The 16,207-nt window shown below is 53.5% G+C and overlaps 1 protein-coding gene across 2 annotated transcripts in view; it reads right to left on the bottom strand.

The window, feature by feature from the left end:
* NKAIN1 (sodium/potassium transporting ATPase interacting 1) overlaps positions 1-16,207 on the bottom strand; it is a 40,076-nt gene that overhangs the window by 12,000 nt on the left and 11,869 nt on the right. The window contains exons 1-3 of one of the 2 annotated variants that reach the window (XM_037382090.1): positions 4,179-4,264; positions 1,573-1,710; positions 1,291-1,371 (exon numbers count right to left, since the gene is read on the bottom strand). In XM_037382090.1, the coding sequence (XP_037237987.1) occupies positions 1,291-1,371; positions 1,573-1,710; positions 4,179-4,259 (300 nt within the window). In that variant the 5' untranslated portion in view covers positions 4,260-4,264. Of the gene's footprint in view, positions 1-1,290; positions 1,372-1,572; positions 1,711-4,178; positions 4,265-16,207 lie in introns of those variants that run through there. The other variant, XM_037382091.1, reaches the window with a different exon arrangement.

Here is a 16,207-nt window from a genome sequence, read left to right as displayed (position 1 = left end):
ATCTGGGATTAAAAGATTTCTGCTGGTGGGGGTGTAAAAAATAGAAAGTGAGTGGGTTTTTGTTTCTAAAACCAAAGGATGTGGGTTTAGGTGCTGGGAAGCACAAAGAGGGGGTGTTCTGGCATTGCAGCGTCACCAAGAGATAGGGGATTTCCACCAAAACCACGCAGTGGGAGTGAATCCCCCCCCACTGCATCCTCCATGCCTGCTGCACCTATCCAGCATTTCAGCTTTTTAGAACCTCAAGTGACCTGTTGCAACATGGGAAGATAGTTTCATCCACCAGGCCCCCCAAGAAGCCCTTTTCCCTGCCATGGGCAGCCACAGAGTGAGCCAGAGCCTGCTTCCCTGAGTCTTCTGTGATGCCCCAAGCACAGCACATGGGGCAGCATCCTCAGAGCTGGGAGCAGGATACCAGAGCAGGGCACATCCTCGGCACAGGTACCCCAACCACGGGCTGAGTATGCTCAAACCATCTAGCGATGCATCATTACTACATCAAGTTTTGCTCTTTTTTGTGTAAGAACTATAATTTAATAGCCCAGGGTGGGAGCAGAGAGACGTGGAGAGGCATGGCCCCACTGCTATCCTCACTCACATCACCACTGGGTAACTTTTCAAAGCCATTAATGATGTCCTGCTGCTCTCCTGCCACTGCTGGGTGCTCTGGGGCCAAATGGTGCTTGCAGAGCCCCAGAAGACCCCAAAACATTGGGAATATGCAGCAGGAGTGTCTCCTTCTCCCCGCCCTGCTGCCTTGCCCATCCCTGCCTGCACCACAAGCAGAGCTGCTGGAGACCCTGCCCCAAACTTCCCTGCCATCACTTGTCTTCAGTCACTGTGTCCCTTCTCTGCTTTGTTTCCTCACTGGCATGTTAGGAAACAGCACTGGCCAATTTCTGCACTTCATAAACCCCAGCAGCACCAACAGTGCACCAGTGATTAACAAGCGCCCTGCAATTCCCGACTCATCAACTTTATTAATTTTGCATTCCTGTTTCAAAGCCTCCCCCCACTGCCGCCTTGGCCTGAACCATCCGTCTGTCCACCCCATGCATGCCCAGGTGTTTGGTGTTGCAGCCGGGAGCCCCTGGGGAGGCACCCCCAGCACCCAGGTGGGTGCTTCGCCATCAGGGTGGGGGCACCTACAGGTTCTGGGTACCTTATGGGGGCAGAGCTATGGAGCAGGGCGAGGAGAAGGAGGAGGGCAAGGGCAGTACAGCAGGAAGGGTGGAAAGACAGAGAGAAGGCGATTGTGTGAAGGAAGAGGAGGCAGGCAGGGGGCGTTACCTGTGACAAGCGTCCGACCTCCAGGTAGAAGCAGATGATAAAGGCGTTCCAGCCGACCCACAGCACCAGCCACACCGCGTACTGCCAAGAAGAGAGCAGCTCAGGGCATGCCATGCTAAACAGACATCCCCAGGTCCACCCCCCCTTCACCCTGCTCGCTGGATTCTGCTGATTCCACAGGGATTTGGGTTTGGATACATGAGGGGACCTGGGGCTGAGCCATCCCTGGGGTTGATGCTGCTGCACCCAGATGTGGGGAGTGGCATCCATGGTTGCACTTACCATCATGAGGTATTTGGATCTGTACTGGATGGTCCCGAAAATACCCAAAATAACGGCCATGATGTGTAAAAAATTAGCCAGGATAGGTGCCCACTGGTAGCCCAGGAAATCAAAGATCTGCCTCTCCAGCGCTGCTACCTGCAACAGAGCAAAGGAGGGGTTGCAGGTATTAAGGCAGGGTATCAGTCACCGCAGCAGCTCCCGGGATGCTAAAGGCAAAGAGAAGCCAGCAATTAATGGGAAATCCCATGGATAATTAGTTGCAATAGACTGAAACATCTGCATGATGCATTGGCTGGCAGTGGGTGAATGCATGGTGGCAAGTGAGGGGTTATTAAGAATATTTGGAGCTGAGAAGGGGAAAGGAGGGAGATGCCAGCTTAGCACCCCACCAGCACCCTCTGTGTCTCTGTTTCCCCACTGTGCAGGTCTCAAGCACTGCTGAGAATCACCCTCCAGGACACATTTATCCCTGAGCTCAACTTGTTCAGGGAAAAACCTCCTGCTCAGGTCCCCTGGTATTTTGCAAGTGATTTTTCTGCCCATCCTCACCAGTTTGTCGCATGCCTTCCCATTTAACACCATTGGGTTTTGATTGCCGTTATCATGTGTAATCCATAAATAAGGATGTGATGCAGCTTAGTGAATTGCATGCCATGCAAAATTAGAGATGGTAGCTGATGTGATCTGCCTGTTATCCCAGCGCTTATTTATGGCTCTATTTTGCTACTGGCTCAGGGTCTGTTATTCTTAATTACAGGATTAGCTTAAAGAAAGGTGGTAGCAAAGGTGAGGTAGGAGCACTGGAGCACTTGCCAACAGTTTCGAGTTAAAAAATGGAGATTTGATGAGGCTATGTTTTTTTAGGGAACTTTTAGGGAACCTCTATGTGTGTCTGATGCCACAGTCCCCAAGGGCATGGGGACAGGGCTGCAGTGAGCTGTGTCTCCAGCAGCCTTGAAAACCAAAGAACCTCTTTACATTTATCTTTTTGACAGCCCAGCCCTGTCTTATTGCTTTTTGAGATGCCCCAGATTCACGTGATAAACCCTGCAAGCTCCAGGGCCCCGAGTCCTCCCGCAGAACTGTGCCTCAGTTTTCCCTCCCAGTGCAATGCCTCTCACCCTAGTGGAGAAGTGGGAGATTATCCTGAAAATTGCAGGAGAAAATGGGTTTTACATCCCTGCCTCTGTTCACTGGCAGCTCCTCACTGTGATCGGGATTCAGCGGGGCTCCATCCTGGTGCTCCCTGAAGCTCCCATGGCGGGTTATGGCCGTGGGGCTGCCCCAGGGCCCTGCAGCATCCCTGCCTGGCCAGCCCAACTTAACATGTCCTAATTACAGGGGGGAATAAATGAGGTGGCAAAAGTCCTTCCCTAAGTGTTTCACGAGGATAAGCCAGGGCTAATGCAGCTGCATGTGCAACTGCCAGCTGTGCCTCTGTTTCCCCATCCATAAAGCATCACACACTCGTTGAATTGGCTTAGTGAGGGCTCTAATTAATGCCCGTTTTAGCTCAGCTCCATCCTGCCAGCAGGTGGAAGGCCAAAGGCAGAGCAGAGGACTGTGGTATCCCATTCCCTACTCTACCCCCGGGATAGGATCTACTGGACCTGTGCCGGCAGGAACCTGGTTTCAATTAAAGGCGATACAAAGCCATGGAGCAGCCAAGCCCAGGCAGCCCCTGGATCCACGGGGCCAGGGCCAAGGCTGTTTGCAATGAAGCTTAATTCACTTCCACGCTATTTAAACTCTCCGAGGAAACAGCCTTTGGAAATAGTTACAACCAGGCTGTAGATCTTTTAAATTGAGGAATGTAAATTATAAGTGATACAGGGAGCATGGTGCTTGGGGTTTTATAGCCATCCATCAATCTGGTGGCTGTTGACAGAGCTGCTTAGCAGGAACTAGATGCAAAGGCTGTGAGTTTTGGGTACTGGTGAGTCTCTGAGGTGAGGAATGGAGCTGGGAAGAGCCTCTGAGACCATCCCACAGAGCTGGAGAGATGGCCTTAAACCCATGTGGCTCCTTAATTCCAGCCCATCAAGCCAGGACAGGCTGCAGGAGAAGGAGCTGGGAAGAGCCTGGCCAAACTGAATCCTTCTTCATCCCAAGGAGAAGCAAAATTAGGGATGAACATCACAGTCTTCCCACAGACCAGTGAGGGCGGCTAATTGCACCAAAAAGCTTTGCCGGAGCTGCCCCAGCAGGTATAATGCTGCTCTGCGTGTGCCATTGTTTGACCTTATTCTCTCTGTGTGAAAAACAAATCTTAGTTTTTTTCAGCTTTGTCGGATCCTGCTTAAGGTTAAGGAAGATACGGAGACACAGCACAAACACGGCGAGTCTGCAGCTGCAGCTCCCCTGGCACTCACTGCCTGCACAGCCCCAAGGGCAGTTCAGCAGCCTTATGCCCAGTTTCACGAGTGGGGAAACTGAGGCACAGCCATGCTCCAGAGGGAGTAGGGAGTGCGGATTTAGCAATCCTCACACAGGGCATTGTGGGGCTGAATGAGGACCACCTTCAGCTCAGACTGATGCTCCTGCACTTCTCACCGCTCGCTTGCTGCAACCTCAGGCTGTTCCAGCACCTGGAGCATCCTCACCTGATCCTTTGGGGTTGAGATGCCCCCAGCAGCAAACTTCAAGACACCCAGGCTTTTCATGCAGCCATTGCAGCTGTTCATCAACAGTGGCCCTAAATGAAGCAAGAGCAGTGAGCAACTTCGGCTGCAGGGCTCATCATCACCTGCAAGCACAGCAAGGTGCTCTGCAAGCTCTCAGCACACTCCACAAGAAACCTCCAAGCAGCCTCGAGACCAGCAGCCTCCAACCTCCCCAAACCCAGGTGACTTGTAGAGCTCAGAGCATCCTCCCCACAGGCCAGCCTTTATTAATGACTCACCCTCATTAATGCCTTGCTCTCCCCTTTCAGCTCTTACTGCTGCTCTGCCACTGAAGCTGTGATGCTCCTGTGGGTGTGGGACTAGGAATGACTCCCCACCCCACTGCTAATTAAGATAAACCTGCAACCGATCAATGGAACGAGTTTTAGGCTCCCTCTTAATTAAACACTCTCTAGTTTATCGATCAGGCCCAAAAGTTCCCTTTGCTGCAACTCATATCAATTAGTTGGGGGCAGGCGTGTGCCAGAGTCCTGCTAATTGAAACCCATTGCCTGCAATGATTTTATTTTAATCAAGAAATCAAAGCAGGTGGGATGTGGGGACTGGGCTCCATCAGTGTGTGGCAATCCCCAGGGAGGACTGCAGCAGGAGGGACACATGCGCAGCCCCCTGGGGACAGGGAGCTGCCAGGGCTCAGTCTGGGGGCTCTGGGCAGGCAGAACCTGTGAGGCAGAGCTGAAGGAAAATGGGGTTTTTCAAGGGTGCTGGCACCAAATTCAAGTGGAAAGGAGTTCGTCTGTTCCCAAATCATGCCTTGGGTATGGCATCTTCACTGTCTTCACGCCCATCCCATTACTCGGTGGGGTGTTCCCAGTTTTTTTGCACAGACGCTGCGGAGCACCTTCCCCCATGTTCCATCCCCTCCAGATTTGGTATTTTAAGGTTGGGAGTCCCCCCTGCAACCCAGCTGGGCAGCATTGGGCCCTGGGAAGAGCATCCTCGATGCAGCACTCTGACACACTGCAGTATTAAACCAGAAAACTTCTTGCCCGGCACCTGCCATTTTTGCTCTTTTGGAATCAGAAAATCACAGGATGGGTTCAGTTGGAGGAACCTTTAAAGACCATCTAGTCCAACCCCCCTTTCATGGGGGGTTATATATAACCCTTTAATATATTGAAAGGCTGCAAGATGGTCTCCCTGGAACCTTCTCCTTTCCAGGCTGAGCAACCCCAACTCTCATCCTGTCTCTGTAGGAGAGGTGTTCCAGCCCTTGGACCATTTCCATGGCCTCCTCTGGACCCATTCCCACAGGTCGATGTCTTTTTGTGCTGGAGACCCCAGAGGTGGACACAGAACTGCAGGTGGGGTCTCACCAGAGGCCAGTAGAGGGGGACAGTCACCTCCCTCAACCTGCTGGCCATGCTGCTGGTGATGCAGCCCAGGATATGGTTGGCTTTCTGGGCTGTGAGTGCATGTTGCTGGCTCATGCCCAGCTTTTCGTCCAGTAGCACTCTCAAGTCCTTCTTGGTAGGACTGTTCTCAACTCCTTCATCCCCCAGTCTGTGCTAGTGTTGGGGATTGCCCCGTCTCAGGTGCAGGACCTTGCACTTGGCCTGGTTGGACTTCAGCCCACTCCTCCAGCCCGTCCAGGTCCCTCTGGATGGCAACCTGTCTTGCCTGCACATCAACTGCCCCACTCAGTTCAGTGCCATCTGCAGACTGGCTAAGGGTGCACTCCATCCCACTATGTCACTGATGAAGATATTAAATAGTACTGGTCCCAGTACAGACCCTTGAAGGACACCACTCATTACCTATCTCCACCTGGACATTGAGCTGTTGACTGCAGCTCTTTGGACATAGCCATCCAGCCAATTCCACAACCATATGACAGTCTATCCATCAAAGCCACATCTCTCCAGTTTAAAGGTGAGGATGCTGGGGGGACCTCTTCCTGCATCCCACACTCTGTTTCTGAGATAAACCCAACCCTGACCCACTTGGTAACACAGCAGTGGACAGGCTGCCTGCAGGGACCAAGTCCTTCTGCCACAGTGAGATGGACACCACATCAACAGGGTGGCCATGAGGTCCCAGCATGGCCCAGGGCCACCCCTTGTCCCACTGTCTCCACCAGGGACAGGCTGGAGCCACCTCGACCCCCCCAGCTCACAACCCTGCCAGGGATTTACAGAAGCAGGATTTGACAGCAGACTTGTCACACCTGGTGGCTCTTGAGACTTGTCCAAACCCCACTTAATTACCACCAAAACCTAAGGGACATGAGGACATGGCCACCTGTGGACACAAGAGACCCCGGGGCACATGCGTCCAGGTGCTCAGCAGACCTGGCAATTGCGTGGATGATTTATCCATGTCCTCCTCCCATGGTGCCCAGGAGAGGTGACAATTGTGTCACCAGGGCCCGGGGGAAGGATGCTGGCCCAGCTGTGGCCCCCAGCCCCCCAGGCTCCATGGGGGGAGGTGGCAGTGCCCCCTCCCCATGTTACATCCTCTTGCCTCAACTGCAATGAGGAAGACACATCTGCTGACACAGATGCATAAATATATTATTGAATCCTCAAAGCCTCAATAATTAACAGGTGGAGAGAGTTGGGAGCTTGCTCTGGCACTGGGCGGGGGGGATTGGGTCTGCCAGGGAGAGCTGGGGAGGGGGCCAGTCCCTCCATCCTGCTTGATCACAAGATCACAAGCTTCTGGGTGGGGCCAGTCCCTCTGTCTCTCTCTGAGCCGCCCCCCCCCCCCCAAGCTGCAAAGCCCCCCAGTTGCCTGCTGGGCAATGCTGTGGGTGCACCCCTGCTGCTCACTGCATCCTCACTCAGCCCGTAGCCCCCGAGAATCACCCTGGAATGCAGTAGGCAGGGGGTCATGCCTGGGGACATGGGGCAGCAGCTCCCCCATCCCCCTGCTGCATCTCAAGCTGTGCCATCCCCCAAGCCTATGCAGTGATTTTTCCGGATGCATGATTATGTATTTAATTGCTTTTAAATAAAAGTCCCATGTCCCCAAGGGGGAACCCAGACATCTGGAGCACATGGGGCACTGGTGATGTGTGTGGGGCACAGTGACACAGGACTTCAGCCCTGTTAATTCACACAGAGCGACACTGGTTACCCTGTCCCTCTGCCCATGGGGACAGCCCCAGCCAGGCCACCACGTGCCCTTCCCTATTCCAGGGTCCTCCTGCTCACTGCCACTTAAGCTGGGCCATTTGGGGGCAGAAAAAGGGGTTTGCACATTTTTACTACTTGGGCTAAAAAATTTGGGGGGACAACAATCCTTTTTGGGATGGAAACTCTTCCCATCTATATTTTCCCCTTTCTAGGAAAAATTGGGGTGGAATATCCCCTTCCCTTGCCTGCATGGCCTAGTGAAGACGCTTGGAAGAGCAATGGGCAGGTTTGCTCCTGCCTGCAAATGTCAGAGCTGCATCCTGGAAAGCTGGCAGCAGAAAAGCTGTGGTTTCGGGGTGGGGGATCGTGGGGGGAAAATTCCCTAAGAATCCTCTTTTCCCCAGCCTCCACCACTGGGGCTGGCCTGGGGCAGCTGTGTGGTGAAACTCCCCAAAACCTGGGTCAATCCCCCGAGTGCACTGGGATGCCGGGCATGAGATGCCCTGGCAGGGTGAGGGCAGCAGGTTCCCTTGGGATGAACTGGGGTCAGGATTCCCAGATCTAGGCTGAGCCCAGGAGACCCAGCAGAGGAGGATGCAGCACATGGGTATTCACTGTCTGCCCATACACATAGTCTGCCCACATGTGGCCTGCCTGCACACACAGCCCACACACACAGCCTGCCTGCACACGCATGGTCTGCCTGCACAGCCTGCCTGCACAGCCTGCCTGCATGCAGTATCTGCACACACAGCCTGCCTTCATACGCAGCCTGCACACACACACGTGGTCTGCTCACACACATAGTCTGCCTGCACACATAGCCTGCATGCACAGCCCCCCCACACACACAGAGCCCTCCCCACACACAGCCGCACACACACACAGCCCACACATACACACACCTGCACACAGAGCACGTGCATGGAGCACACACAGAGAGCACACTCAGCCCGCACACACATGGACACACACACACACCCCGTGCACACACCCACACCCCCCCCCGCAGCCTGTGCACCCTGCACCCCCTGAACGGGACTGGCTGAATGGGGGCACTCAGGGGCTCCCCACCACCCCAGCCCTTCCCCTGCACCCCACTAGCCCTGCGCGCAGTGGGGGGGTGCCCGGGCATCACATGCATGGGTGTGCCCGTCACTCGTGGGTGTGCCTGTCGTGTAAGGGGTGGCAGTACCCCACAGCCCACGCCGATCCCCAGTCATGGAATTTTCAGCAAAGCGGGAAGCATCCCGGCACAGCACCTGCTGCCAGCTGGGATACAGAACCCTGGGACCCCTCAGGGGACCCGGCTGTGGGGAGGGAGGGGGCAGCAGGGTGAAGCCCCAAACAGGACACCCTGCAGTGCGGGGGTTCTCCGCCACCGAAGTGGTGCACCCGGCATCCCCAAGAGCACTGGGGGTTGCTCCAGATTTTGGGCAGTTTGATGCAGCAGGAGCCAGAAGCTCCCCCTGGGGACAGAGGCTGGGAAAAAGAGGATTTTTAGGGGATTTTTTTTCCCCATCACTGAAACCACAGCTTTTCTGCTGCCGGCTCCCCAAGGATGCGGCTCTGACATTTGCAGGCAAGAGCAAACCTGCCCATTGCCCTTCCGAGGGTCTTCAAGACATGCAGGTAGGGGAAGGGGATATTCCCCCCTGATTTTTCCTAGAAAGGGGAAAAAATAGATGGGAAGAGTTTCCATCCCAGAAAAAAAGGGATGTTCTCCCCCTGAAAATATTCTCTCTAAAGATCGAGAAGCCCTGACATACAGCTGCATTGTTTTTTGGTGTCGGCGAGGCCGGAGCAGGCAGTGCAAGCAGGATGCTTCTCCCGGCTGCCTGCTGCCCTTGATCTCAGCAGCAGCATCTGCGTGTCGGGCTGAAATAAACCCGCTGTCCCCTGCTCCGCGCTGTGGTGTGGCAGGAGCCGAGCAGGGCTTCGTTACCCCCTGTTGGGTTATTATCCTTCAGCCAGGTGATTTCCTCCCGAACACCATATGCCTGAGGCTCACTGGGGATTTAACTTCTCATTTCGCTGCATGTTGAAGAGATTTGGGGTTTTTATTCCGCCTCGAATTCCCCTCTGTGCTGCATCCAAAGATGCTGCGAGAGTATCGCTCTCCATGCCGCTGAGCCCATCCTGGTTGCTTGGGGCAGAAACGCCCTGTTTCTAGGAGTTTTGGATAAAAAAAAATGTTGGGGTTTAGGGAGAAAACTCCCCCCAGGAAGAGCTGCAGGGCAGGATCTGGCCCACTAGTGGGATGCCCAATGGTGTCAGTCCCCATTAGGGACATTTCCCACAGCCCCCAGGGCTCGGTGTCCCCGCAGCAGATGGAGCATCACTGGGGCTAACAAGTGCATGGGCTCCCACAGGCTGGCTGGATACTGCCCCCATCCCCAGGAGGGAAAGCAAAGCCCAGCTCCCAGCCTAGCAGATGCTGCAGGGCCACGGCCCACCCCCCTCACCCCCCCCCAGCACCTATTCCTCTGCAAACTCCCTTTTTGAGGCAGTTTAAGGCATTTTGCTAATTTTCGTTCTGACAGTGCCTTCACCTGTTCCTGGGGAGCCCAAGGAGCCATTGGAGGTGTTTTCATCATGTGGTCCTTGCAAGCCGCCCGTCTCCACTTAGGGAAATTGGCTGTGATTTCAATGAACGGCAAGCAAGTGAATTGACTATTAAGAAGGTGCAAACACCGCTGTGAACCCAGGGACTTCATTTAATGACTTGGAAACAAGTTCTTGACCTACTTCCAACTTGCAAAAGCCTTCGTGAAATCACAGAGGAAAAGAAATTAAAGGCACTGGAGCCTTGATAGCTCTCTGGTATCAGATAGAGATGAGCAGGATGCAGCCCCTGGCCAGGAAGATGCTCCAGGACTGAGCAGCCCCATTACAAAACATGGCAGGAAAAAAAGCATGGCACAAAAAAGCAGGGTAGGATAGGCACAAATCGGGTCCTTCCCCAGCTGTTACAACCCCTTCTTGATGCCAGTGGGTTTGGGAGGGCTCCTGGCCTTTGCCCAGCCTCTTGCTCCATCCCAACTATGGTATTGCTGGATTTGGGAGCTCCTGGCACATGGCTTGAGCATCCCAGATCTCTGGGAAGTGGCTGAGGGTTCTGGGGGCACAGGCAGAGACTGGGAGTGTGTGAGGTCCCTCGCCACAGCTCCCCAGCACCCACCATCCATCCTATGGGCTTCCCTTCCTCTCACCTATCTGCACACACACACACACACACCCCGCCCCTTTCCCCCAATCCCCCAGTTCCTGGTTATTTATTTCATTGTGCCGCACCCGGCAGCGTTGCCATGGGAACGTGGCAGCAGCCCCGGCTGGATGCGCTTGTCTAGACGCCGCGCCCCAGGATCCCACTGCCAGCAACCTGCTCCACAGGCTGGATACGGTCCCAGGGTGGGCTGCACCCCTGGGTGGGCATCACTCATTGCACCCATCCCCAGGACCACCTGGAGACCCTAGCACTCATACAGCTGGGTCCCCTCCAAGCCCTACACCCCAGATCTGTGCTCCTTCCTCCATCCATCCCTAGGGGTTCTGTACAAGGATGACTGGGAAATGCAGCCTCAAGGTGGCTACTGGTAATACTACTACGAATATTACTACTAATATTGATCATAACAACAACAAAACAGCAAAGAATAATAAAGGATAAAGAAATAATAATTATAAAGATTATTATTAATAATAAATACCCTGAATATAGACAAGGGTTGCAAAGGGCCCTTTGCACAAGGCAGATTAAACCCAGCCCCCTCCTGCTTTGGTTCCACCACAGGGAAGGGAAACTGAGGCACGTCATGGGGAGATACCCCCAAACATCTGCAGTACTCTGAGATGTCACGAACACCGAAACTCAGGGCAGTGGGTGTTCCCATGCAGAGAGGGATGCTCCACCATCACCCCAGGCTCCTCATTTACACCCACTAAGACAAAGCCCTGAGCCACCACTGGGCTTGTTGGCTCCCAGGACTGCAAGGTTTGGGTGGATTTGGGTCTCACCAGCTGCGATGGCCCCAGCAAGGACCTGCAGTGGGTCATTACCCTGGAGGAATTCTGACAGGTGTTTTTTTTTTCCCAGCAAACATCACAAATTTCAAATTTCCCTGTGAGCAGGCTGGTTTAACCCTAATACAATATTACATCTATTTAATTTCGATACAAGATTACATCTATTATTTGCACTGTCCTATAAACACTGAAATGAGATTCTTTCCTTTCTCTTGCCTTCCAGCAAGGAAACTTTTCGAAGCCAAGGGAAAGCAGAGGAAAGGGAAGCAGCTCAATTCCTCTCTTGCCCATCAGAGGTTGGCTCCAGAGCAATGCCCTCTGGCATGACAGGCTTTATTCCTGCAGGGAGTTGCTCCCTCCCTTTGGGAATTGCTCCATCCCCTTGGGAATTGCTCAGAAGCCACAAGCCATTGAAGTGTCCCCAGAGAAGGGAGCCAGGATAACCTCATTAACCCTGAGCTTGTGCCGCTTTGCATCCACCCAGCCTGACCTTGCAAATGACCTTGACAAAACCCAGGACCCTGAGGTCCCCTTGTTGGGGAGGACATGGGGTGGTGGCACTCATGTGATGGGTAAGGAGCGCCAGCAGTGTCCCTGGGGGGGAAATGTGCACTGGGGGCAGCAGCAGTGCCCAAGGAGGCACTTGCCATGGAGGGGAAACTGAGGCACAGGGCTGGAACCCCAGCGGGACCCAGCCATTCATTCCCGTGGGGCTGAGGTGCTTCATATCTGCAAGGCTGAAGCACCAAGGTCACTGGTGATGGTTGGCGAAGGGCTGATCCTGCACTGCCCAGGTGCTGTGCACCACTGTGCTATGCCTCAGTTTATCTGGAAAATTGGCTAGCCCTGCTCAGCACCACACCAGCGAGCATTTGCTCTCTTGGTCAGGGTGACCTGCTCCACCAGAGCAGGTCTGAGGAAACTAAGGCACAGAGGGGTGATGGAGAAGGCCAGAGGCTCAAGCCCTGGTGAGAGGCTGTGCCTGGAGGACACTCAGGTTGAGAGCTGCTCCACACTCGCAGGAGCAGGGCTGGGACTGCTGGGCTGGTGTGGAGAGAAGGGGTTTGGACGGAGTCTTGCTGAATTACAACTTTTAGCCTAAGTTAAGCCACAAGGAGAAATCAAGAGAAGAGGCATGGGCAACGGCCAGTGACACAGGGCTGCAGAAGGAACAGGCACAGGGGAGCAACAGGACCCAGGGGCAGAGCCTGGCCATGCCACCTCAGGCAGCCACGAATAGAGAAGCTGGGCTGCGGGCTGGAACAAACCTACCTGGAAGCAGAGGGGGAACTGAAGAGGCCATACAGCCCTGTGCCGTGCCTGAATAAACCAGCTGTGTATCTGGGATGGAGCGTGAACAGGGGACCCTGCTGTCCCATTCCATCCTACCCCACCCTACCCAATCCCATCTCATCCCATTCCATCCCATCCCATCCCATCCCATCTGTCTTATACATCAATCTCATCCCATCCATCCTATGTATCCCATGCATTCCATCCACCCAATTTCTCTCATCCATCCCATCCCATCCCATCCCATCCCATCCCATCCCATCCCATCCCATCCCATCCCATCCATTTTATCCATCCCATCCTCCCATCCTATCTCATCCATCAATCCCATTCCATCCATCCTATGCATCCCATCTGTCCCACAGCAAATACACTCCCACCCTGGCCCAGCACAGATCCCTGATCCTCGGCTCGGCCTCAGAGGCACTTGCTGTCTCTGAACCATCAGCAACCATCCCCCTGTGACAGCTGGCTTCAAACAGCCTCTTGGATAAAGAAAATTGGGTTTAATCAAGCACCTCAATTAGCTACAACAAGCTGCAGCTCGTCATCACACCGGAGACTCACAGCAGAAAGCACATTAGCAGCATGGCCACTGAGAGGCTGAGAATTAATTAAAATAGAGCAAAACTCCTAAAAAAAATCCCAAGGAAATAGGGAATTGCTCAGACTGGGGGGATTTCTCCCTGTGAGTCTGGAGGTGCCGAGTGGAGCCACATCCCTGACCCTGACAGAGCATCTCCAGCACTCAGCCAGCCAGCATCTCCTCTGGTTTGCCTGTGGGACGCAGTAACATCCCCCACCGCTCACAGAGACCCCACTGCCCACCCAGCCCCTCGTCCCGCTGTCAATGGGGCAAGGAATAACTGAGGCACTCAGCACTCAGTGATGATGGAGCCACCAACACACCGCAGCGGAGGACTGATCCTGCCCTGCTCCAGCTCGGGGGGGAGCTGGGGCTGAAATCGGGGGGATCTTGGGTTTAAACCTGGAAGATCTTGGGCTTAGAACTGGCAGATCTTGGGCTTAAATTTGTGGGACTGGGTGCTTAAATATGGGGGATCTTGGGTACAAATATGGGTGGTGCACAGATACAGCAGACAAGATGGGGAACCAGGAGAGATACGGGGAGCCTGACCTCCTAAGGAACAAATTGTGGGGTGAGACACAGACAAATGTTGGGGCTGGAGAAGGATGGGGAGAGAGCAGGAGCTGGCCACTCCAGGAAAATCAGCTTTGGGCGATTGGAAAGCAGAGGAGCAGGACAACCCGGTCTCCAAAAAATCTGCACAAACTCACCAGATGCTGTGCCGGGTGGGACAGGATGGACCCTGGCCGAAACATCCCCCCCAGCCCGTGGTGGCCAGGACCGTTTGGACAAGGATTAAGCCACAGGCAATTTCAATGCTAATTCTCTCAGTTAAGTTCTTTAGCCCAACATCTATGAGAAGCAAGAGATATCTTTCCCCAGATATCAAACAGTGACTCAAAGACATCATTAATATAATCCAAGGGGGGGGGTGTGTTTATATATATATATATTTATATTTTATATATATATATAAAATCCAATTTACTGACTTATTTAGTGACACTTTTCATAATCAATTCTCCCAGGAAAGAAATACTGATTAAAGCCAAGTGCATTGCTATGGAAACCGGCAGTCCCTCCTCCCACTACCCGCAGGCTGGGAAGGAGAAAATCGGGTGAGGAAATCTGCCTGGTAACAACACTGTTAATGAGCCAGGGAGCAAAAATAATCCCTCGGAGGGATGCTGCCGCGAAAGGAGCAGCCGGCAGCAGCCGGTGGGGAGGCAAAACCACACACGGCTCCCAAAATATTTATTTTTATGGGAGGGTAGAGCCGTTTCAGAGGAGGAGGGGATGTTCATGCATTCTAGAGGGATGAAGGGGGCATCTGGAGGTGGTACCCATGGCTGACTGTGCTCACCCACAGTGCCCTGTGAGCATGGGTGTTTCTTCTAGCACTTACCCAATTTTTTAGTCTTAAAATACAGGATAAAACCACCCTGAGACACAGATTTAAGGGATTCAGCTGCCCAGCAGCCTGTGAGGACGTAGCTGCCAGCACAAAACGGATTTATGTAATAATCCCAGTGGTGTTCCCTCTCCTCGGGGTGATTCCCCAACCCACGGGCAGCCACAATGCCTGGTGAGGGGCATTGCTTCCTGCTGCAGGCAGGGCTGTCATGCCTGCACTCATCCCCAGGTGAGCGAAACCTCCATGGGGCAATTTATTTCTACATTGAATAGTGGCCCTGGGCTCCTGGAGGGTTTGGTGATCTCCTCCTGGCTGGATGTGTCCCTCCCCCAGCACCTGAAAGGAGACGATGCTTGAAGCACCCATGGGTGCTGGTGAGGCAAGGATAAATCTTCCATGGGCTGAATATAAAAGCGCCCAGGCAGTGGGAAGCAGCCGGTGCTGGCAGCGAGTGGCATGGAAGAGACTTGGCTGTTTCCCCAAGCACTCGAGATGCTTTTTGGGGTGCTTTAAGGAGCAAAGGGTAGGCTTATATTGAATATTAGGAAAGATTTCTTCACTGAAAGGGTGGTCAAGCATTGATCAAGCCTGAAAACAGGCTGCCCAGGGAAGGTGTGGAGTCACCATCCCTGGAGGTATTTAAGAGACGTGTAGATGTAGCACCTAGGGACATGGGTCAGTGGTGGGTTTGGCAGTGCTGGGTTAACAGTTGGACTTGATGATCTTAAAGGTCTTTTCTAACCCAAACAATTTTATGATCCTACGAAGGTCTGCACAGGACATCATTAGTGCCACACATTATTTATTGAGGGATTTAATAACAATCCCATCCAGTATTTTCCTAAAATTCCCCATTTCCATCACAGGCACCATGACCAGGGATGGGAGTGGGGCACCACTGCTCCACCAACAGGACCATGGTCCCGCCCAGGGCTGCAATCCCACAGGACTGGACCATCTGACTGCTGCCATCACCCCATCGGAGATCGAGAGGCATCCACCCTAATAAAACCAGAGACCTGAATATTTTGAACAATTGCTTTAGCAAGAACCCGCCAATACCTTTCCCATTCATCACGGAGAGGATTTAATAAGGCGCCTTAGCAGAGCGTGCTGTGACCACCGGCGCATTATTAAACGCAGCGATTAGCAGCTGCCGCAGATGGGAGCTCATTAGAGACTTCTTAAACATCCATAAAAATTGCTTTTATTAATTGGTTCATCCTCTTTTTATACCCACCACATTCAGGAGTGTTTTTTGGGGGTTGCTTTTTAAAAATCCCTTTGTTGCATCATGGTGGATGGGAAGCTCCCAGGTCTGGATCCATCCCAGTGCCTCGGGGCCTTCCTGCTCCGCTCTGCTGCATCCTTTAATGACAAGGTGTAACACTGGCATGTTGTGACGGGTAACAACACCGCAGCTGAGTGGAGGCATGATGCCATTCCAAGCATCCCAAACCCTGCCCAGGGCCAGCGCAGCCATCAGTTCCCTGCATCCAACAGGGACGTGAGCCCATCCCTCTGGCATCAGGGCCAGCCCCACATAGGG

The sequence above is a fragment of the Falco rusticolus genome, chromosome 3, assembly GCF_015220075.1.
Source record: "Falco rusticolus isolate bFalRus1 chromosome 3, bFalRus1.pri, whole genome shotgun sequence".
Lineage (NCBI taxonomy): Eukaryota > Metazoa > Chordata > Aves > Falconiformes > Falconidae > Falco > Falco rusticolus.
This window is presented reverse-complemented; position numbering and strand designations above follow the sequence as displayed.